The sequence below is a fragment of the Mobula birostris genome, chromosome X (genome assembly GCF_030028105.1).
Source record: "Mobula birostris isolate sMobBir1 chromosome X, sMobBir1.hap1, whole genome shotgun sequence".
In the NCBI taxonomy this organism is placed as follows: domain Eukaryota; kingdom Metazoa; phylum Chordata; class Chondrichthyes; order Myliobatiformes; family Myliobatidae; genus Mobula; species Mobula birostris.
The window spans coordinates 71,821,106-71,843,931 of record NC_092402.1 but is presented as its reverse complement, the minus strand read 5'-3'; the positions used below and the strand labels follow the sequence as shown (position 1 = coordinate 71,843,931).

Here is a 22,826-nt window from a genome sequence, read left to right as displayed (position 1 = left end):
TCACACTGCCTCACCTAAAGCTATTGAATAGATTTCTAACTTTGGTTTTGAAATATGACTGTTCCCAGTCATTTATGTATTCAGCTATCTACAGATTGTAACAAAAATATTTAAAAATTTGTTCCTTGTTCTTATATGATTTAGCAGCCGGAGGTATCTGCAAACAAGTGATGCACTGTATGCATGTTAAGGTTATAAGAAATTACTTCATTAGAATTTATTAAAATACAGAAAGAAAGAAGAATGGTTAATGAAATAGCAAATGAGACCAAATAATACTTAACAACCAATCACTAAGCCACGCTACACAATATACTACCGGAAAAAAATGCAAGGGTCTGACAGCTTTTCCAGTCTCTCTTTCCCTCTTGATGTCCTTGCCTCTTATCTCCAGCTCTTAGCACTAGTCGCAACCCAGTCCAAGCAAAAATTCCCACTTGGACCAAATAAATTGTCCCTTTTTATACCTTTAAAGACTCCTTACTTTAATACTTTCCCAGACAAGCATGTCTTTCACCTTATCTACTCTCAAGGCTGTAGGCTGGTACTCACACTAAGTTCTTAAAACATTACTATCAACTGGTTCCCTTGTACTTTCTCAAAACATTCCATAGTCCACACTAGTACCATTTTGTCTTACAAACCTGCATTTTGTGCTACACATTTTTAGCGCTTAACAAGGAGAAATCAAATTCAACTCTTTCTTTACACAGACAAAAGCTGTCTTTCATACCAAAACATTAGAAGTTGACCTCAATTTAAGAGCACACTGTAAATGTTTTTATTGCTGAATTAGAATTACTTTAAATTCATTCTTGTATTTATTGCCTTGCAGTAGTTCCCATAGTACCTTATGCTTAAACAATTTGTGGTTATATCCATTGTGTCCAAGTCACTGTGTTGAGTTGGAACTCTCTTCATGAGGCTGACCTGGAAATGAGCACCACTTACTGATTTAGAAAACAAATAATTGGTTTTTGCTTGAATTTTTAATCCGTGAGTGAGGGCAGGAGAGGAAGTGCTCTAAAAGTGACTGATATCTTGAATAAATCCTGATTATTTCACTTCACTTCAATCACCCCGGGCCTGTTCATTGTACATCACTTGTGCTGGTGAGTCTTCTGTTCCTGTGCTGCTTGGTATCATTAATCTGTTCCAAGTCCTTGCTGTGATTAGTTGCCTGGCTTTTCTGTAGTGTGAGTTGATTGGTAATATCACTGACTTCATAGTAGACTCCTTTGAACCCTTGTGCATGGATGCTGTTTGCTTGTTTCCTTGCTTCAGCTTCTTTATACTGGTGGAAATTTGTTACTTACCTGTGACAAAATATACTCTTAAGTTTCTGAGTTACAGATATCTACAGTGCTGCAGAATGGTAGGCTAAGAGAGGAAGGGATATTTCAGAGGAGCAACAGTCTTGCACCTGTGCTTGCTTACCTAGTTGCTGGGCTTAACAGATCATCTGTCTGTCAGTACAAAAGTGGATGAAATGACATATATTTGGTTGGGGGAGTGGGTAACATAATGAAAGGATTAGATAGAGTAGGCAGATACTGTTTTGACTTTAATTCTTTTTCATTTGGCGGATGATCTTTTGATGTAATGATTCAGACTATCTTACTGCTTGCTAATGATGAGCCATCTAAAAGCACAGCCTTCACCAAAATATGAAGTCTGTGGAACGCACCTAGGGGTGGGAAAATCAATAGGTCTATCAGAAGTGGGCTTTAAGGGTCTTCAGAGGGTAAAAGTCAACAGATAGGTGACCTGTTTATAAATAGCAGGGAACAAGTTGATGTACTGTAAGTTGGAGAACATAGGAAAGTGGAACCACTTGACCTCCATCCCTGCTGTACTATTAAGTGAGATCATGGCTGATCTTTTACTCCCCCACCCCCACATCAGTTTCCTACATTAATCCCAAATACCTTCATATCCAAAAAAAGTACTGAGATTAGATATGAGTCTATTGAGCGTAGCTTGAATGCAAACCCACTGACTGGAACTTTCATAGAAGTTGAGAGGAGATTTTGAGGAAGCAGGCTGGTGTGTCAAATGTGATGTGTCAAACATAACTATCATATTTAAAAATTATCACATAGGATAGTATAGCACAGGAACAGGCCTTTCGGCACACAGTGTTGTGCTGAAACAATTAAATTATTAGTCAGATAGCCAACTAAACAGAACAAATGGCCCTTCTGCCTGCATGATGTCCATATCCTTATATTTTCCTCACATTCATGTGCCTATCTAAACATCTCTTAAAAGTCACTAATGTATCTGTCTCTATCACCACCCCAGGCACCCACCAGTTTCTCTTAAAAATAAATAAATAAATAAAACTGCCCTCACAGCTCCTTTGAAGTTACCTCCCTTCACCTTAAATGCGTAATTAGACATTTCGATCCTGGGAAAAACATGCTGTCTGTCTACTCTATGCCTCATAACACTGGTCAACAAATTTTTTCAGAAGTGTTGCTTCCTCAGAAATTTTTTTTTGTTTGTGATGGACCGCTTGAAGTGAAACACAAATATAATTTTAGACTACTTGTATCATGTAAGAATTTGGAGGAACAAGAAATTGACTTTTGAATATAATACAATTGCATAATTGTGCTGATACATTGCAATAGTTTGACTAAACTAAAACTGTTTTGTTGATGATTTTCATTTGTACTCTGTGTCTGAGGCTTCTCGCTTAAGTGTCCAACAATAATCAGCCGACACTGATGGATTCCAGTTGCCCTGATACTGTTTCTCCATGACCGCAATGACCCGGTGAAACCTTTCACCATGCTTGTCACTGCCAGTGCCAAGATTTGCAGGGAAGAAGTCTAAATGGGAATGCTGAAAATGAATCTTTAGTGATATGTTTCACTTCATGGTTTTGTATGCTTGAAGCATGTTGTCGACCAGATACACATAGTTTGGTGTTCTGTAGTTGCCGAGAAAACTTTCAACAACGTCCTCGGATGCCTTCCATGAATTTTCTGTGGTCCCACTAGAAGTTCTTCAAATTGCCTGTCATTGATAACCTGTTTGATTTGTGGACCAACAAAACTGCCTTCCTTAATCTCGGCATCAGTTATTCTGTCTTGAATTAGGAATTGAAATAGCAAATATAGGTGATTTCAAAAAAATTGTGCATGATAGGGAAATTTCATGCTGATTTTCATGGTCAGCAGCCCAAAATCCATAATATACACCCCAAAGTATTCAGGAAGCATAATCTTTGTTGTCCAGTGTAATCTTATAAACCTCTATCCTCAGCCTCCACCACTCCAAAGATGACAAATAGTTTGTCCAGTCTCTCGTTATAGCACATGCCCTCTAATCCATGCAAAATCCTAGTAAACCTCTTCTGTACCCAATCCAAAGCCTTGACATCCTTCTTATAAAGGGGTGACCAGAACCATATGCAATGCTGCAGACGTGGCCTAACTGGAGGTTTATAAGGCTGCAGCATTACTACCTGACTTTTGAACTCAATGCCTGGTCTAATAAAGGCAAGCATGCTATATGCCTTCGTAATCACCCTTTTAACCTGTGTAACCACTTTCAAGGAGCTATGAACTCCTTGAGACCCCAAGATCTCTCTGCTCATCAACACTGTTAACAGATGATGATTCTTTGCCAGTCATCTACACTATCCACAACACTACACATCTTCGCATCATCTGCAAACTTACCCACATATCTACGCTTTCATCCAAGTCACTTATAGAAGAGGTCCAAGTATAGACCTCTGCAGACCACCACTAATCATAGACCTTCAGCTTGGATAAGTCTCTTCAACCACGACCCTCTATTGGCAAGCCAGTTCTGGACCCAAACAGCCAACTCACCATTGGCCCCATGCATTGTAATCGTCTGGATGAACTTGCCATGTAGGACCTTGTCAAACACCTTACTAAAATCCATGTAGACAACATCTACAGTTCTACCTTCATCAGCCCCCTTCATCACCTTGTCAAAAAAAAACAATCAAGTTAGTAAGATACAACCTGCCCTGCACAAAGCCATGCTGGTTCTCCCTACGCTCATTTCCTAATGCTCATAAATTCTATCTTTAAGAATCCTTTCCAGTAACTTCCCTACCATTGATGTGAAACTCACTGGTCTATAGTTTCCAAGATTATCCCTGGTTCCCTTCTTGGTTAATGGAACAGGCTATTCACCTGTCCTCTGGGACCTTGCCTATGGCTAGAGAGGATACGAAGATAATTGGTCAGGGCCACAGCAATCTCTTCTGAACAGCAGTATTGAAACTGTGAAATATGTAGATATTGAAGTTCAAGGAGAAGGTTAGTTTAAGAGATTAGCAAAAGAGAATGGAGGAATTGGAGGCGATGGGAAGTTGCCTGAATTTTGTGTTTAGTTTTGGTGATGAGAAGGATATGGATTAGGGAGGTTAGTGTATGCTAAGGCCTAAGATTTTCCAAATGGTAACTCTGTTTTGAAAGTGTGTACTTGCTGTGCAAGTAGATGAACTAGTAAATGAGCAGTAAAGAGAGTGGGAAAAGATAGCTTATGATATGGCAATTTATGTGACTAGAGGAATGTTATTTAAAATAAATTGATCATTGATCTGGAGTCTCTATCTGTTAATTTTCTGTTATAATAAGTAAACAGTTGCACAAGATAAATGCAACCCTTGTGAACTTCAGAATATTGCACACTTAATGAAATAATTATGCGGGGCTTTGGAACTGTGGACATCAAGGCAGCTTTGCTATTTATCACTGGGATCTAATTAAATGCTTGACTGAATTTAAAACAAAATCAACCTGTACCGTTAAACATTGATTTTTAAAAGGCCATCTGGAGAACTTGAGGAATGCAGAAAACTTGTAGCTTTCATGGGAATCAAACTATCAATGTCTTGCCATAACCATCCATTTCTTCTTTCTCCAAAGTTATCTAATTGTACCATCTGTCTCCCATGTCCTCGTTCAGTAAAGCATTGAAAATGTTGCCTTTGTGGCTCACTGTCCAGAGACGGGTTCTTTCATTGTTCTTTCTCATCTCCATCCATTAACATTTAGAATCATTCAGTGTTACAGCACAATTTTGTCTTGGATTGCTGAAGTTAATGAGCAATTTGAAGAGAAGTAGACCTGTTCAGCTGAGTTGTAAACTAACCTCGTTTGCAATCAGATTGGAATTCACCTGTCACGGGCATTACTGATGCTTTAATTCTTTTCTCCCTTTAGACAGATGAACACTCATCGGAAAATATTGCACTTCCCCAGAACTGGGACACCATGAGCACCTTCCCAGCAGACAGTAGTTCTTATGAGCTGCTGACTGCAATAGGTAATTTGTATGCATGTGTGTGTGAGGGAGAGAGAGAAATTAGCAGATATACTGCAAATTATTTGAACACATTCATTCAAGAAAACATCCATTGGGTTTTATCTTTCGATTCAACGCATTGAAATGAATGCTCATTAACAGCATACAGGTGCTCCATTTGAGATTTTTAAGTCAAAGTCTACAAGTTCTGAAGGCTGTTGCTTGTACTGCTCCAGTAAATAGGCTCAGTGCATCACTGCCAGATAATGGAACAGAGTGGACAATAAACAGCTATCATGAGCCTTTCAACAAGGTGAAGATTAATAAAGTCAAACAAATGTCCAAAAAGTTATCTGTGCAGAGAGGAAGTGAGTTCGTCATTGTCACCAGAATCTCCCTTTTATTTATTGGTATTTATTATTCATCTCTAAGCAGCCTGAAAATGAGATGAGGGGGAAAAAAATCAAACCAATTATTTCTCTGTTACATGAGATTATTTTCATAAACTCTCCCACATAGGGATTTGACATTTTTTTGCTCTAAATAGTGCCTAATTTATTTAATTTAGAGATTCTGCACAGTAACAGGCCCTTCCAGGCTAATGACCCAGTACCACCCAGTTATAGAAATTATCCTACTAACTGGTACAATTTTGGAATGTCTGAGGAAACTGGAGCATCCGGAGGAAATCCACTTGGTCATGTGAAGAACATACAAACTCCTTACAGTGGCAGAAGTGAACTGGGCCACTGATAGCGTATACTAACCACTACGCTACTATACCTCTTAATATCTCTGAATTTTATTCTTGCATGTTTTTCTTTTTGGATTTATTTGCAAAATTGTTAAATTTTCATTATTTAAAAACTTGAGTCAAGAGATTTATTAATTTTCAGTCTCTACATGCAATGGATTGAAAACTTTCCCAGTGTTGCTGTACAGACTATAGTTTTGTGTACAAAGTTTTACAGTGATGATATTACTTCCATTTTCCTTGCCATATAACAAATAGTGTACTTGCATCTGGATTGGCATGCATCTCAGAGCTTTCATGATGTAACTGCTATTTTTATAATAGTGTTTGTATCAGCAGTTACAAAAAATATATTTTGCAAGTAATTTAAAATTTCAACAATACTTTACAAAAATTATGATAGATACATGCTGTAAAACTGGCAGAGTTCTCATGACAGATTTTATTTTAGATAACAGTTCACCAGGTGATTCATCTACTTGGTTCAACTTTTTTCCCAGTTACACCATTTCCCGAACAAGGAAGTCCAGCTGACCTGACCTCCCGGTGGTAAAAGCATAAATTTCAACTGATATCCCTTTCAGTAAAATCAACAATATATTGAAAATAGTTACAGGAAAGTCTGGAATACCAACTAGATATGTTTAACTGTTCAGTCTGGAGTCTGAAGTTCCTGTGAATTAAGATCTCTGGATTAAATGTTTAGTTGAAGAAATCTGCAAAAGACCTGAATCTCTGAATAATCGGCACTTGATCACAACTAAAGCACGAGGGGTTAAGTTCATGAACTAAGGTAGAAGGAGTCAATTTTTGAAAAACTAGCACATTTATTTTTCAACATAGTCCCCTCTTACATTTACACACTTAGTCCAGTGGTCGTGGAGCATTCGGATCTTGGACCTCCAGAAAGTGTCCACAACAGGGGTGATTGATAAGTTCGTGGCCTAAGGTAGAAGGAGGTGAGTTATACAGCTCTCGTTACATGCACGTGCAGGTCAACTCCTTGAGTGATTGTGCAGAAAGTTTGAAGTTAATAACTCATCGGGGTGATTGATAAGTTCGTGGCCTAAGGTAAGAGGAGATGAGTTATTAACTTCAAACTTTCTGCATAATCACTCAAAGAGTTGAACTACATGTGCATGTAACGAGAGCTGTATAACTCATCTCCTTCTACCTTAGGCCACAAACTTATCAATCACCCCTGCTGTGGATACTTTCTGGAGGTCCAAGATCCGTATGCTCCACGACCGCTGGACTAAGTGTGTAAATGTAAAAGGGGACTATGTTGAAAAATAAATGTGCTAGGTTTTCTAAAATTGACTCCTTCTACCTTAGGCCACGAACTTATCAATCACCCCTCGTATGATCACAACTAAACTTAAAACATTAAAACAATAAGTTTTTCAGCACTTGCTGCTAGTGGAACAGCTTTAAGTAAAGTCCCTTTCATTCATTAAAAGATTTATAGTTACTCCTGAGGAGCAGTGTCCTACAGTGAAGTATTGTGAGGGGGATTGACTTATAGTATTTATGATAGAAAGATTTCAGAAAAAGCAATTGGGTGAATGTTCAGTTAATTTATTTTGTATATTTGAAGGAGAAATCTTAACTCAGGCACCATGAAAAAAAATTCTAACTCAAAATGTTATCATGCAAATACTCACATCTGCTGGTACCTGCAGGTAGACCACAGTTTGATTATTGCTAACTTCCTTGTAACTGCAATAGAGAGAAAGCATTTAAGTTCTGGGTAAGCCTTGGTTGTTGAGAAGATGATGAACTAACCCAAGGTCATCCATGACATGAAATATTAGGAAAACCAAAATGCCCATAAGTGGAACATCTGACAAAAGATTATGTGCAAACACAGCAAAGCATGATATTGAATTTAATGGATGTTGTTGTGAAACGCATTCCTGCTTTAGTTATGGAGCTTAAGATAAATGTTGTCTCTCTTGTCCAGGTAAAGGATTTAATGACATTATGACTGTAACCTTGGGGAGGTATAAACGAACTGGCCAACAGGTGGCTGTTCGGAGAATTAACTTGGACAACTGCACCAATGAGATGCTTGCTTTATTACAGGTAAGGTCTAGTTAGTAAATTATGGAAACTTGGATCCTGGAAGTATGACATGCTCCCCCATCCTGCTTCACCATTCCCCATTCCCATTTCCCTCTCTCACCTTATCTTCTTATCTGTCCACCACCTCCCTCTGGTGCTCCTCCCCCTTCCCTTTTTTCCCTGGTCTTCTGTCCACTCCCATCAGATTTCCCCCTTCTCCAGCCCTGTATCTCTTTCACCAATCAACTTCCCAGCTCTTTACCTTACCCCTCCCCAGTTTCACCCGTTACCTTGTGTTTCTTCCTTCCCTCCCCCACCTTCTTACTCTGACTCCTCATCTTTTTTCCTCCAGTCCCGATAAAGGGTCTTGGCCTGAAACATCGACTGTACTCTTTTCCATGGATGCTACCTAGCCTGCTGAGTTCCTCCAGCTTTTTGTGTGTGTTGCTTGTAACAATTTGAAAGTTTCTGGCTTGTTCTCTTTAGTAAGATTGATAATGTGCCTACTAGGGCTTATAACTGTTTTCCACTTTAGAGAAAGAGTAACTTCAAAGAACACAGGTACCTCATTGTACCTGTCTTCCCCTAACTCCAGGGTCCAGATCATTTGAGTGATAATTTGTAGTGTATTTAAATCTGTGTAGGAGTGGGGACTGAAGTGAATCATTCACAGTTCTTGTTATTAGGAATTTAGGTTTTAAGGAAAATGGAGGTACTTGAATTTATTCGTTTGGAAAGTGAAAGCTTTAGAAAAGCAAAAGTTTTTTTTTTTTTTTTTTGAAGATTGAGACCAGAAGAACATTCCACACAAGTTGTAATCTATGATGATGGATTCACATCCCAGGATCCCAAACAGGGATGCAGGCGTGAGCAATTAACCTTTTGGAAAGTGTGTTAGTTTCTCCACAGGAGTATTTAAGATGGCACCATTAAGGGGTGTCTAGTTGTGTGCAGCTCTGATGGGAATCATCAAATATTCCCGTTTGGGATTACTACAGCTGAAATTCACAGTCACAGCTATGGGTACTTCAATAAGCATCATCATTTTAAGATGTTTAAAGAAATCTATCGATACTCAATATCGACAAACCTCATACAGCAGACTCTGATTACAAGTGCAGCTCCCCTTTAGGAAAACGGAAGTGGGGATGGCGTACCAGTCTACAAGTACAATTGAAATGCAGAGGCTTTAGACACCCACTCCTGACTATCCTGCTGGTGAATGTACAGTCTGAAAAATAAAATTGAAGACCTCAACTAGATTGCTGTACCAGAGGGTCACCAGGGACTGCTATGTACTTTGCCTACAGAAACATGGCTCACCCTGCCATTTTGAGCACAATGCTGTAGCTCGATGGCTTCACAATTCTCCGCAAAGACAGGATGGGTGAGTCTTTTAAAGGCAGAGGAGATGGATGATTAACTCATCAGGATACACAAACATGGCAGTTCTGTCTCAGTCCTGCTCACCCAACCTGGAACATCTAGCAGTCAAGTATCTATTTTATCTGCCAAGGGAGTTTTCTGCCATCATCCTGGTAGTACTGTACATTCCGCCTCAGGCCAATGTCAGGGCAGGCATTGGAGGAGCTGAGCAATGTAATTGGTTTCGTTTTATTGCGTGAGATTTCAATCAGGCCAGCTTGAAGTCTCTGAACAACTATCACAAGCATATTACCTGAGGAACCAGAAGAGCCAACACACTTGACCACTGTTATACCACCATCAAGAACGTTTATCATATAACCATGTAACAATTACAGCACAGAAATAGACCATCTCGGCCCTTTTTAGTCCGTGCTGAACTAGGTGTTTATCCCACCATCCTATGCCCACACCTTGGAAATTCCAATCATTTTTCTTTACCACTACTCCCAGCGTATAGGCAGAGACTAAAGACTGCAGCACCAGTGGGAAGGACCAAGAAGGTATGGTCAAGGGAGGTGGAGGAGCACGTACAGGACTGCTTTGAGTCAGTGAACTGGACTGTATTCAGGGATTCATCTTTGGTTCTAAATGAACACACCACAGCTGTCACTGACTTCATCAAGACGTGTGTGGATGAGTGTGTGCTTTCGAGGACATACTGGACATATCCAAACCAAAAGTCATGGATGAAGCAGGAGTTTCATTGTCTGCTGAAGGCTAGATCTATGAAATTCAGGACCAGGGAGTTAGAAGTGTACAAGAAGTCCAAGTATGACCTGCGGAAGGCTATTTTAAAGGTGGAAAACAATTCTGATTGAGGTTAGAGACGGAATCGGATGCATGCCAACTCTGGCAGAGTTTGCAGGCCATTACCTTCTATAAGGTGAAAGCTAACATCATGAATGGTTGTGATGCTTCATTCCCAAATGAGCTCAATGCATTTTATGCATGCTTTGAAAGGAATAATAAAACTACATCTGTGTGAATCCCTGCAGCATCTGGCAACCCTGTCTCGGAGGCCGACAGAATATCTTTCAAGGGAGTGAACCGTCACGAGGCGTCAGACCCTGATGGTGTACCTGGTGGGGCTCTGAAAACCTGTACTAACCAACTGGCGGGGACTGTTCAAGGACATCTTCAATCTCTCACTGTTGCGGTGGGGGGTTCCCACCTGCTTCAAAAGGGTGACAATCATACCAATGCCCAAGAAGAGCAGGATGAGCTGCCTGAACGATTATCGCCCAGCTGCAGTCACATCTGTGATGAAGTGCTTTGAGAGGTTGGTCATGGTCAGAATCAACTCCTCCCTAAGGAAGGACCTGGACCTGCTGCAATTTGCCTGTTGCCATAATAGGTCTACAGCAGATGCCATCTCACTGGCTCTCCACTTGGTCTTGGATCACCTGGACAATAGCAATACCTATGTCAGGTTGCTGTTTGTTGATTACAGCTCAGTATTCAACACAACCATACCCTCTGTTCTAATCAACAAGCTCCAAAACCAAGTGCCTCTGTGCCTCCCTCTGCAACCGGATCCTTGACTTATTCACTAGGAGACCACAGTCTCTGCAGATCAGAAGTAGCATCTTGCTGATAATGAAACACTAAGGGTGTGTGTTTAGCCCACTGCTCTACTCTCTCTACACCCACAATTATGTGGCTAGGCACAGCTCAAATGGCAACTATAAATTTGCTGACAACACAGCTGTTCACAGAATTTTAGATGGGTGGGTGTTCAGGAGTGAGATCAACTGGTCAAGTGGTGTCGCAGCAACAACCTTGCGCTCAACGCCAGTAAGACCAAGGAATTGATTGTGGACTTCAGGAAGGGGAAATCGAGGGATCAGAAGTAGAAAGGGTGAGCAGTTTCGAGTTCCTGGCTGTCAATATCACTTGCAAGTTTCTACAGATATACCGTGGATAACATTCTAACTGGTTACATCACTGTCTGGCACAGTATCAGAAAAACCTGTGGAAAGTTGTAAACTCAGCCAGTTCCATCATGGGCACTAGCATCCCCAGCATCCAGGACACCTTCAAAAGGAGGTGCCTTTTAGAGAGCATTCGAGAGCATCCTGACTGGCTGCATCACTGCCTGGTATGGGAACTGTACCTCTCTTAATCGCAGGACTCTGTAGAGAGTGGTGCAGACAGTCCAGCACATCTATAGTTGTGAACTTCCCATGATTCAGGTCATTTACAAGGCCAGGTATGTAAAAAGGGCCCGAAGGATCATTGGGGACCCGAGCCATCCCAAACACAATCTACTCCAGCTGCTGCCATCTGGGAAATGGTACCACAGCATAAAAGCCAGGACCAACAGGCTTCTTCCACCAGGCCATCAGACTGATGAACTCATGCTGATTTGAGTGTACTCTATATTACATGGACTGTTCTATTTATTATAAATATAAATTACTATGATTGCACATTTAGACTGAGATGTAACGTAAAGATTTTTACTCGTGTATGTGAAGGATGTAAGGAATGAAGTCACTTCAATTCAATTCAAAAAGGTGGCATCCATTATTAAGGACCCCCATCACCCAGGGCATGCCCTGTTCTCATTGCAACCATCAGGGAGGAGGTTCAGAAGCCTGAAGGCACACACTAACCTGATTCATCCACGATTCTTTTCTGAGTTTGGAAGGCTTATACAATATTTCCTGAAATGTGCACTATAGAATAACCCATGGAATTACAGATAGCAGTTCACAGCTACAGTAATTTTTTATTTGCACTGTTTGTCTTCTTTTGCACATTGGTTGTTTATGTAGTTTGTAAATTCTATTGTACTTTTTCTGTGTAAATGTCTGCAATAAAACGTATCTCAAGATATATACTCAGTGGCCACTTTATTAGGTACACCTGCTTGTTAATGCAAATATCTAATCAGCCAATCATGTGGCAGCAACTCAATGGATTAAAGCATACAGACTTGGTCAAGAGATTCAGTTGTTCAAACCAAACCTCAGAATGGGGGAGGAAATGTAACCTAAGTGACTCTGACCATGGAATGATCATTGGTGCCAAGCAGGATGGTTTGCATACCTCAGAGACTGCTAATCTCCTAAGATTTTCACGCACAACAGTCTCTGGAGTTTTCAGAGAATGGTGCGCAAAACAAAAAAAAAATCCAGTCAGCGGCAGTTCTGAGGGTGAAAGTGCCTTGATAATGGGAGGTAAGAAGAGGATGATCAGACTGGTTCAAGCTGAGAGGAAGGTGACGGTAACTCGGATAACCACGTGTTACAGCAGTGCTGTGCAGAAAAGCATCTCTGGATGCACAACACATCAAACCTTGAAGTGAATGGGCTACAGCAGCAGAAGACCACACCAGGTTCCACTCCTGTACCAAATAAAGTGGCTAAACCGAGTGTATATTTACTTTGATCTTTGAACTTTGAATTTACCTTGAACATGATCTAAGGCTCTTAATCATAATTCTGTCCGTGTTTCATATTGATAGAGTGCTTTGATTTGTGTTTGAAAACACTGGTGTCAGTAACGATTCTTGAAATGTTGCAACCTTTTTCTTGAAAACAATTTTGTAAAAATTTCTGAGCAGAGAACGGTACAAAGATGGTGGAATAGTGTGTTAAATAAATATGGAAATAAAGTGGATAAAGGTATATGGTAGTACTCAGTTTACCACGTACTTTTGTCTCTGTTAACTCATTAGCTGCTAAAGCATATTGTCTGGGTGGCCTAAATGTGCTTTCATTTCACTAGGGTGAGCTCCACATATCAAAGTTGTTTCATCACCCCAATATATTGCCATATAAAGCCACATTGATAGCCAACAATGAAGTGTGGATAGTAACACCATTCATGGCCTATGGTAAGTTTGGCACATCCACCCTGTAGATCATAGTAGTTTTGAAGTTGTGTTTACATTTTCACCTGCTGAATCCTTTCCCCTCACTCATTTATGATAATTATGTAATGTTGGTGTGCTGCTGCATTCTTGGAGCTTTATCGAATTCTGAGATGAGTTTGTCATTCAACTGCTCAGAACATAGAACGCGGAATAGTATAGTACAACAACAGGCCCTTTGACCCACAATATTGTGTTGAACTAATTAAACTAGTAATTAAGTGCCTAACTAAACTGAACTCTTAGATGTTGTCTATCTAAGAGTCTCTTAAACGTTTCTATCTTATTTGTCTCAACCGCCACCCCTGACAGGGTGTTCCAGGCATCCTATTTAAATTGCCCTGCACATCTCCTTTGAACTTTTTCCCCTTCTCACCTTAAATGCATGCCCTCTAGTGTGGGATATTTCAAATGGGGTGGGAGAGGAGAGACACCAGCTGCCTACACTATCTATATTTCTCATTATCTTATAAACTTCTATCAGGTCTCCCCTCAGCCTCCATCACTCCAGACAAAACCACCAAAATTTGTCTAACCTCTCCTCATAGTATATGCCCTCTAATTGAGGCAACATCCTAGTAAACCTCTTCTGCACTCACCATAAAGCCTCCACATCCTTCCTATATAGGGGGTGACTACAAAAATAAATGTAGTACTCCACTTGTAGCCGAACTGGAATTTTGTAGGACTGCAGCATAGCTTCTCAACACTTGAGTCCAATGCCTTGACTAATCAAGGCAAGCATGTAAACAGCTTCTTTGTCATACTATTTCTGTGGAACACCATGAGTCAAAGACTTCGACCCAGGAAGAAGTCTCATTGACCACTACCCTCTATCTTCTATGGACAAGCCAATTCTGAATCCAAACAGTTGAGTTACTATGGATCCCATGCATCTTAATCTTCTGGGTGAGCCTCCCATGTCAAATGCCTTACTAAAATCCATGCAGACCACATCCACAACGTTACCTTCAACAATCACCTTCATCGCCTCCTCAAAACTCAGGTTAGTAGGTACAACTTGCCCTGCACACAACTATGCAGACTGCCCATAATTGGGCCATGTTTTTCCAAATGCTCATAAATACTATCCCTAAAAATCCTCTGCAAGAGCTTCCCTATCACTGACATGAGACTCACTGTCTGTAAGTTGTTTACACCTCTGTCTTTACCTGATTCTAGCATGTATCCTGCCCATCACCTTGTCTTCTGTGTCCTATTATCCTGAGGTAATCAAAACTCAGCCATCCATACCCTAACTTGCAAGTTTCATTCACTCAACAACTGTGCTTGCTGGCCTACATTTGCTCCTGATTTACTATTCTATTTTCAAATTCCTTTCTGGGGCAACCTCCTCCAGCTGAATCCTGCTGTGGTTTGTTCTTGTCTACTAAATATCTTTTCGTCACCACCAACTGTTGAGTCTTAAGTCATCAATGCCTCCCTGAACAGAATTCCCTTCCTACCTCTCTAATTTCCCTTTTTGTTAAAACTTCCTCTTCAAACTTTTCATCGTCTGTCTTGATATTTCTTTGTAACTCAATTTCAAATTTTGGTTGATAATACTTGGTGCCCCTGTATAAACACCAGTTTCAGACTAGTTTTCAAACTGATTTTCATACCGCTTCGGTATGGATTTTTAAAAATTATTTTATATTAAAATAGTGCTATTAGGATTAATTCTATTTTAAATAGCTTTTAATTATCTTGTGTGTTCTAATTGCTAGGTTCTGCTAAAGATCTGATGAACACACATTTTACGGATGGTCTGAATGAGCCCACGATTGCTTACATTCTGCAAGGGGTGCTAAAAGCTTTGGTTTATATTCATAGAATGGGATATGTGCACAGGTAATGTATTCTGTGGCTCAGGCTGCAGGCAAAATGAGTTGGCTGAATCTTACTTTATAAAATGTGTTTATATGAATCATCATTTAAACAAACTACAGTGAATTCATTCTAGGTGAAACTGGTAGTTAATATTGCCAAGAATGAAATAGAATGAAACTTTGTTTCAAGTTGATTGGTCCCATACCATTAACAAATTGTCCTTAAATTTCCTGGTAGAAATAGCCTTTTTTTAAATAGTCTTGCTACATGTGTATATTTCCACATTCCTGACAACAGCCCAGTCCATTTGTGTCCCTCTGCACAGTCTGAGTTCTCATAAAGATTTTATACCTTACTAAAATTCAAACAAACCAGTTTCTCATGAGCATTTAGTTATTTTATTCTCTTGAGATGAATAAAGTCTTGAGTCTAAATCTATGAATCCTTCCACTTCATCTAGTTTCCCTTATTCAGTTTTCAACCTGAGCTGGCATCCTTTCCTCTCGAGTGTTGAGCAGGCTGTACCCCTCTAACATTGGTGGTAAAACTGAGCATTCCCCACCCCCCAGATACCTTGGTAACTCTATCTGTTCTAACACCCACCCAATCCTAGATAAAGTTGCCACTTTCAGGGAGCTATGGTCTTGCACTCCAAGATCCCTATTATCAACGATATTCCTTAAAGTCTTACCATTTATTGTTTCTTTTCCTCTTGCGTTTGACCTCCCAAAATAAACTATCTCACTTTTGTCCAGATTAAACTCCATCTGCCATTTTTCTACCCATATTTTCATCTGGTCCATATGCTGCCATATCTTTTGACAACCTTCCTCACTACTCATAATTTCACTATTTTTTTGTGTCCTGTGCAAATTTACTAATTTGGCCACCTTCATTTTCATCCAAATTACTTAGTTATTGCAAGCAAGAAGTCCCTGCACTGAGATCCCTCAGATAAAAAAACCCGTTACATAAAAAAACTCATTCTCCTCACCTTGTCACTGGTCTTTTTACAGTTATCCTAAATCTGACTGCTTTAATGTTTCCTGCTTTTTAACTATAACAAGTTGCACACCTCTGTTAAATCTTTTAATCATCTCTGCTGTAAAAACAAGCTTCTTCAACCTCTCTCATTTCTCTGGAATAACTGTGGTAAAGTAACCAACTTATTTTGTTCTTTTCAGGAGTGTTCAAGCAAGTCACATTCTAATATCATCAGAGGGGCAGGTTTATTTGTCAGGACTCCGCAGTATTTTCAGTATGATCAGCCATGGGCAGCGGCTGCGCGTGATCCATGACTTCCCAAAGTACAGTGTTAAAATATTACCATGGCTGAGCCCTGAGTTGCTACAACAGGTAAGTCCACACCAACATCCAAATATCCAAATTAAAAGCAGGAGTAATCCTTACTTATTTAATAAGATAATAGCTCTGAGTGTAGCCTCAACTCTGCATTCCTACCTATCTGTCGTAACCTTTCACACCCTGGCTTAGCAAAAACCTATGCACCTCTGCCTTTGAAATGTATAATTAAAGAATCTCCTTCCACTCCCCTCTGAGGAAGAGTTGCAAAGTCTTTCACAAAACACTGGAGGAACTCAGCGGGTCAGACAGCATCTACGGAGGGAAATGAACAGTCAACTTTTAAGAAAGAGGGCAGAAGGGTGGGAGGAGGAGGAAGGAGCACAAGCTCGTGGATGATGGGTGAATCTGGGTGAGGGGGAAGTTAGAAAGGTGGGGGATGAGAGAAGCTGGGAGTTGATGGGTGGAAGATACCTCTTCATGTTAAAAAGATAATCCTTTATTTTTAAACAGTGACTCCTAGTTTTAGATCCTTGTTTAAGGAAGTATCCTTTCCACACCCAACCTGTCACAATCTCTTGGGATTTTGTATATTTTAATCAAGTAACTGTGCTGAACTACACAGTGGATGCAAGTCCAGCTTGCACAAATTTTTCCCATTGGACAACTTGCCATTCCAATCTAGTTATCTTTCTCTGAACTGCTTCCACCATCTTAACATCCCTCCTTTAATAGTACGGGTAACCTTACTCCAGATAATGATCTCCCCATGCACTATATAACAGAAGCACAACCACCCTGCTTTCAGTTTCAATTCTCATTGCAGTAAATGATAACATTGTTTGCTTTCCTAATTATTTGCTGCGCCTACATAGAACATAGAAAACCTACAGCACAATACAGGCCCTTCAGCCCACAAAGCTGTGCCAAACATGTCCTTACCTGAGAAATTACCCAGGGTTACCCATAGTCCTCTATTTTTCTGAGCTCCATGTATCTGTCCAGGAGTCTCTTAAGATCCTATCGTATCCACCTCAACACGGTCGCCAGCAGCCCATTCCGCACACTCACCACTCTGTGTTTATATAAAAAAAAACTTGCCCCGACATCTCCTCTGTACCTACTTCCAAGCACCTTAAAACTGTGCCCTCTCGTGTTAGCCATACATACTCGCCTTTGGTGCATCATTCATTAGGACACTTGGATCGCTCTGCACTTCAGAGCTCTGAAATCTTCCACCATTTAGATGATATGACGTTTTCATTATATTTCATTTTCCAGATCTTTCCTCATTTACCTAATCCATCTGTTTTATAATTTCTTTGTGTTCTCATCACACTTGCTTTGCTGTCTATTTTTGTGGCATCAGTAAGTTTAACTGTGCTGCCTTATGACTCAAGCAGGTTACCTATAAGAATTGTAACAGTTCCTGTGACGCAACTAGAGAAATACATACTTAATGCCTGCTCTTTATTTCCTGTGTTACGTACCCCGTAACTGGGTTGCCAAACCAGCAGAAATGGATCACTCAGTTGGAGTCTGGATTACTGGAACTAAGAAAGTTTTATTAAAGAAATAAGCAACACAGTACTCTAATCAAAAGGATAATAAATACAACAGTTCGGCAATGATAAACAGACATGTACACAGAACTAGGATAATAGGATCAATCAAGCTCTATCGTCATCTAGGGGTAAATGACCAGTTTCAAAGTGACGCAAAGTTCAGTTCAATTGAGTTCAGTTCAGTTCACAGTAATCACTGCCGTGCTGGTGGACGGGGGGGTGGGGGGGCGGGAAGGAGAGAGGGCGAAAGCGAATGAATATTCAAAATGGCTTCCACACAGACCTTCGATATTCCTCGCAGTCAGCTTTCGGGCGAGCCCTTTGTAATGTCTTCTGAGGTCACCGACTGTGACCCCTCTGTTTCAGATATGATCGTTCCTCAGCGGTGAACCCGGCACCCAGGCAAGGGTGGACACACACCAGGTTCCCGCTGATCGTACCTTTCCACCCTGTGCGTCTCTGGCTTGGTCCCGCGACCAGCCCTCCAAAAACTCCCACCGACTTGTGGGAGGCGCACCGCTTCCAGGGTCTCGTTACCTCGTGGTGTCGTATGTCTCCTGCCTTGGCGAACCTGTCCCTTCTTATCCCCCTGCTGGGGTATCGCCTGTCCATCACACTTCAAACAGTTCAGGGTTCAAAAAGGAGCCGATCTTGACAGTTCTCAGACCGGTGTCTCCTTCCGTTAAACTCTCTCGTCTCTTCATTAACATTTCCAAATGCTGCTCCATTGTCTTCTTTATCTCTCTTTCTCCTGAAGACAGGTGGCAGATCAACTGCTGATCCCACTGGTGCCAGCACAGGACAGTTAACATCTTAGTCTATGTGTACTTTTTGTAACCCTCTTTCATCACACCCCTCACCTTTAAGGATTTTTACCAGGGTAAAAATTACAAACATGAATACATTATTAGATACACACAAATATACATCTTCATCAGCTATTTGGCTAATACAGAGAATTTTAAGTTGTCAACACCTGACAGACAGTTAGCAATCACATTTTCTGTTCCTTTTATATGTGTTATTAATAATCCCCTAAACCAGGCTCCAACTTAGCAAACTTCATAGTGGCCGAAAACACTGATGAATTGCGATCAGTGTAACCTCTCATTGGGTTTCGTCCCGGACCACAATAACAAGGGTCGTCCCATCCCGACTTAGTTTTGTCTCGCAAGGGCTTAGTAGGAGGGGGAGGGGTAGTAACCACAGAGTTATTGCAAAACTTCCTACAGTACCCCACCATCCAAGAGCCTTCTGAGGGCCCTCTTGTCTGTCGGAGTTGGGATGTCAGAGATAGCCCGCACCTTAGCTTGCATCGCTGCCAGCTGCCCGTGTTACCACAATTCCCAGATAAGTGACCTTCGTGTGGCCGAACTCATTTTTTTCAAGGTTCACTATCAAGCTGGCTTCAGACAGCCGTATTACATCGCCAATATACACTTCTGTGTTCGTTAGCCCTTTTGTCACTGAATTACTCATTCTATAGGGATGTTGCTCACTAGGCTGACCTAGCGTGACAAACACCACCCAACGTCCCAGTTCTTTGCATCGCCTCAGGACAATCAAACACACGTGTGCGAGCTGTTTAATTAATTCTCCTAAAGAGTCGCTTTGTTCGGGGATTAAGGGAGAGACCTTATCAGCAGAGCTGGCCAAAACAATAGCCTTCTCCCATCTGGGCGATACCATACTCATCTTTTCAAAATGGTTCTTTTTCCTTATCGGGGGGACCCTAGCTTCATTGATTTCCGCGCTAACACCGACTAGGTTCGTTAGCATATCAAAAGCCTGTGACAGTCTCAGTTCGCGTCTGCCATAATCAATAACATCCTTCCTCCTGTGCAGCCAGTAAACCTCTTTCATGATTCCGCCGACTGTTTCCTTCAGCACCTCAAAATTTCCACCGAGGGGTACCTTGTGGGCCAGGTTAAAAATCTCATCCCCAGAGATTTTTGGCACCATCCCCCATTCCTCATCTGTGGTACTTGGTCTCCCTTCCTTCCTTAGCACCTCCCCCTTCACACCATAGCCTACTGGCTCTCTTCCTAACTCTGTTTCCCAGCGAGCTGTTTCCTCGTCTCGCTCCTGTTTCTGTATAAAGTCCTTCTTTTCTAATGATAAATCTACCTTAATTTCCCCACTTCCTCCTGTTTCATTACGTTCCTTCTTTTCACTTTCTAGCCCCTCCTCGTACAAGGCTGGCAGAAACATCTCAGCTAACTTTATATCAGCCTCTGCAGCCTTCCTCGACATCCGCCGAGTCACTGCGCAAACGGGATAAACCTGCGAGTCCATGGGTGGGGCCTCAATGCTGGCAGGCTGACTTGTCAATCTCACGGCTGGGAACACAATTCCCCCCGCGAGGTCATTACCGAGCAAGACTTCCACGCCTTTCATCGGTAATTCGGGCCTCACCCCAATCGTGACTAGTCCAAAGACCAAGTTGCTTTGTAGGTGTATCTGGTGCAAAGGGACTGCCTCTGTCCCTTCCCCAATACCTTTGACCCTGACCTCCCCAGTCTGGGTCTCTGAACTAAACTCTAACACACTCTTCAATATCAATGACTGACACGCTCCCGTGTCTCTCCAGATCCACACTGGAACTGGGTTTAACCCCTCCTTCACCGACACCAATCCAGTCAAGATAAACCTCTTGCGCCCTTCCTGAACTTTGGCAGACCTTTCCTCTCTTGGCGGTTCGTTTACCAGCTCGATACAGCCAGTCGAAATCGCTGTTTTTCCTTTCCCCGTCTCTTTCTTTGGGGCAAAGCACCTGGACGCAAAGTGTCCGACTTTCCCACAATTATAACAGACGACCCCAGGAGACTTCCTACCAGACTGCTCCCGGTCTACCTTATCCTTCTCACTAGTCCCCGGCTTATTTTCTGACTTTTCTGGCGGACTCTCCCCGCCGTCCTGACTACCCTTCTGGTGGCCTTTACTCGGGACAAACTTCATTCTATGTGTCAACGCGTACTCATCCGCTAACTTAGCAGTTGCGGCTAACGTGGCTGCCTCTTTCTCATCTAGGTAGGGTCTCATACCCTCAGGGACACAACCTTTAAACTGCTCAATCAGGATCAGCTGTAGCAGTCTGTCATAATCCCCATCTACCCCCTTCGAGGCGCACCAACGCTCACAATATGTCTGCATCTCACGGGCAAACTCTAAATACGTGCGGTCCCACTGTTTCCTCGCATTCCGGAACCTCTGCCGGTATGCCTCCGGGACCAACTCATAAATCCTGAGGATGGCCTCTTTCACCACCTCATACCTCTGGGCATCTTCCGCGACAAAGCCGAGTAAGCTTGTTGGGCTTTCCCTTTTAGTACACTCTGAAGCAAAACAGCCCACTTATCCCTCAGCCAGTCCTGACGTAGCAACTTTTTCGAAATGGAGAAAGTACCGATCCACATCGGTATCGTCAAATGGGGGAACCAGCCTAACCTCCTGGGTTGCCCTGAGCCCTCCACCTTGGTTCGGCATGAGCCCCTGCTCTGCCCTTATCTTTAACCTCTCCAGCTCGAACTCCCTTTCCCTCTGTTTCTCTTCTCGCTCCAACTGCCTCTCTCTCTCTTCTCGCTGTCATTCTAACCGTTTCTCTTCGTGTTCTAGCTGCCATACCCGGAACTTGTGCTCGAGTCTCAGTTTTTCAAGCTGCACCTGTACCGCGTCTCCAGCAGGTTTTTCAATAGACACCACCTCCAGCTCCCCTTGGGGAAACACACCTTTGGGGAAACAAACCATAGTGCTCTACGATAGCTCTGTGTATCTCCTCTCTCCTCATCGTCGACTTCCCCTTAGCAAGATTCAACCGTTTGGCCACAGCTGTCAATTCCGCTTTCCTGGCATCCTGTAATGCCTCCAAGTTTGGTGCCTTTAGAAATTCCTCAATCTCCATTTCTGCTGTTTGTCTTTTCCTTCTTTCGGGAATTTTAACCCAATCAATTTACTCCGTCCCAAATTTAGCGTTCAAAATCGCGGACGAGAACCCCACTTATGTTATGTACCCCGTAACTGGGTTGCCAAACCAGCAGAAATGGATCACTCAGTTGGAGTCTGGATTACTGGAACTAAGAAAGTTTTATTAAAGAAATAAGCAACACAGTACTCTAATCAAAAGGATAATAAATACAACAGTTCAGCAATGATAAACAGACATGTACACAGAACTAGGATAATAGGATCAATCAAGCTCTATCGTCATCTAGGGGTAAATGACCAGTTTCAAAGTGACGCAAAGTTCAGTTCAATTGAGTTCAGTTCAGTTCATAGTAATCACTGTCGTGCCGGTGGATGGGGGGGCGGGGGGGGGAGGAGAGAGCGGGCGAAAGCGAATGAATATTCAAAATGGCTTCCACACAGACCTTCGATATTCCTCGCAGTCAGCTTTCGGGCGAGCCCTTTGTAATGTCTTCTGAGGTCACCGACTGTGACCCCCCTGTTTCAGATACGATCGTTCCTCTGCAGTGAACCTGGCACCCAGGCAAGGGCGGACACACACCAGGTTCCCACCGATCGTACCTTTCCACCCTGTGCGTCTCTGGCTTGGTCCCGCGACCAGCCCTCCAAAAACTCCCACCGACTTGTGGGAGGCGCACCGCTTCCAGGGTCTCGTTACCTCGTGGTGTCGTGTGTCTCCTGCCTTAGTGAACCTGTCCCTTTTTATCTCCCTGCTGGGGTATCGCCTGTCCATCACACTTCAAAC

At 42.0% G+C, this 22,826-nt stretch overlaps 1 protein-coding gene across 2 annotated transcripts in view; it reads left to right on the top strand.

Moving 5' to 3' along the window:
- strada (STE20 related adaptor alpha) overlaps positions 1-22,826 on the top strand; it is a 58,130-nt gene that overhangs the window by 19,898 nt on the left and 15,406 nt on the right. For both annotated transcript variants that reach the window (XM_072249289.1, XM_072249290.1), the window contains 5 exons: positions 5,217-5,319; positions 8,016-8,137; positions 13,277-13,385; positions 15,149-15,272; positions 16,436-16,607. In XM_072249289.1, coding sequence (XP_072105390.1) covers positions 5,217-5,319; positions 8,016-8,137; positions 13,277-13,385; positions 15,149-15,272; positions 16,436-16,607 — 630 coding nt within the window. The remainder of the gene's footprint in view (positions 1-5,216; positions 5,320-8,015; positions 8,138-13,276; positions 13,386-15,148; positions 15,273-16,435; positions 16,608-22,826) is intronic.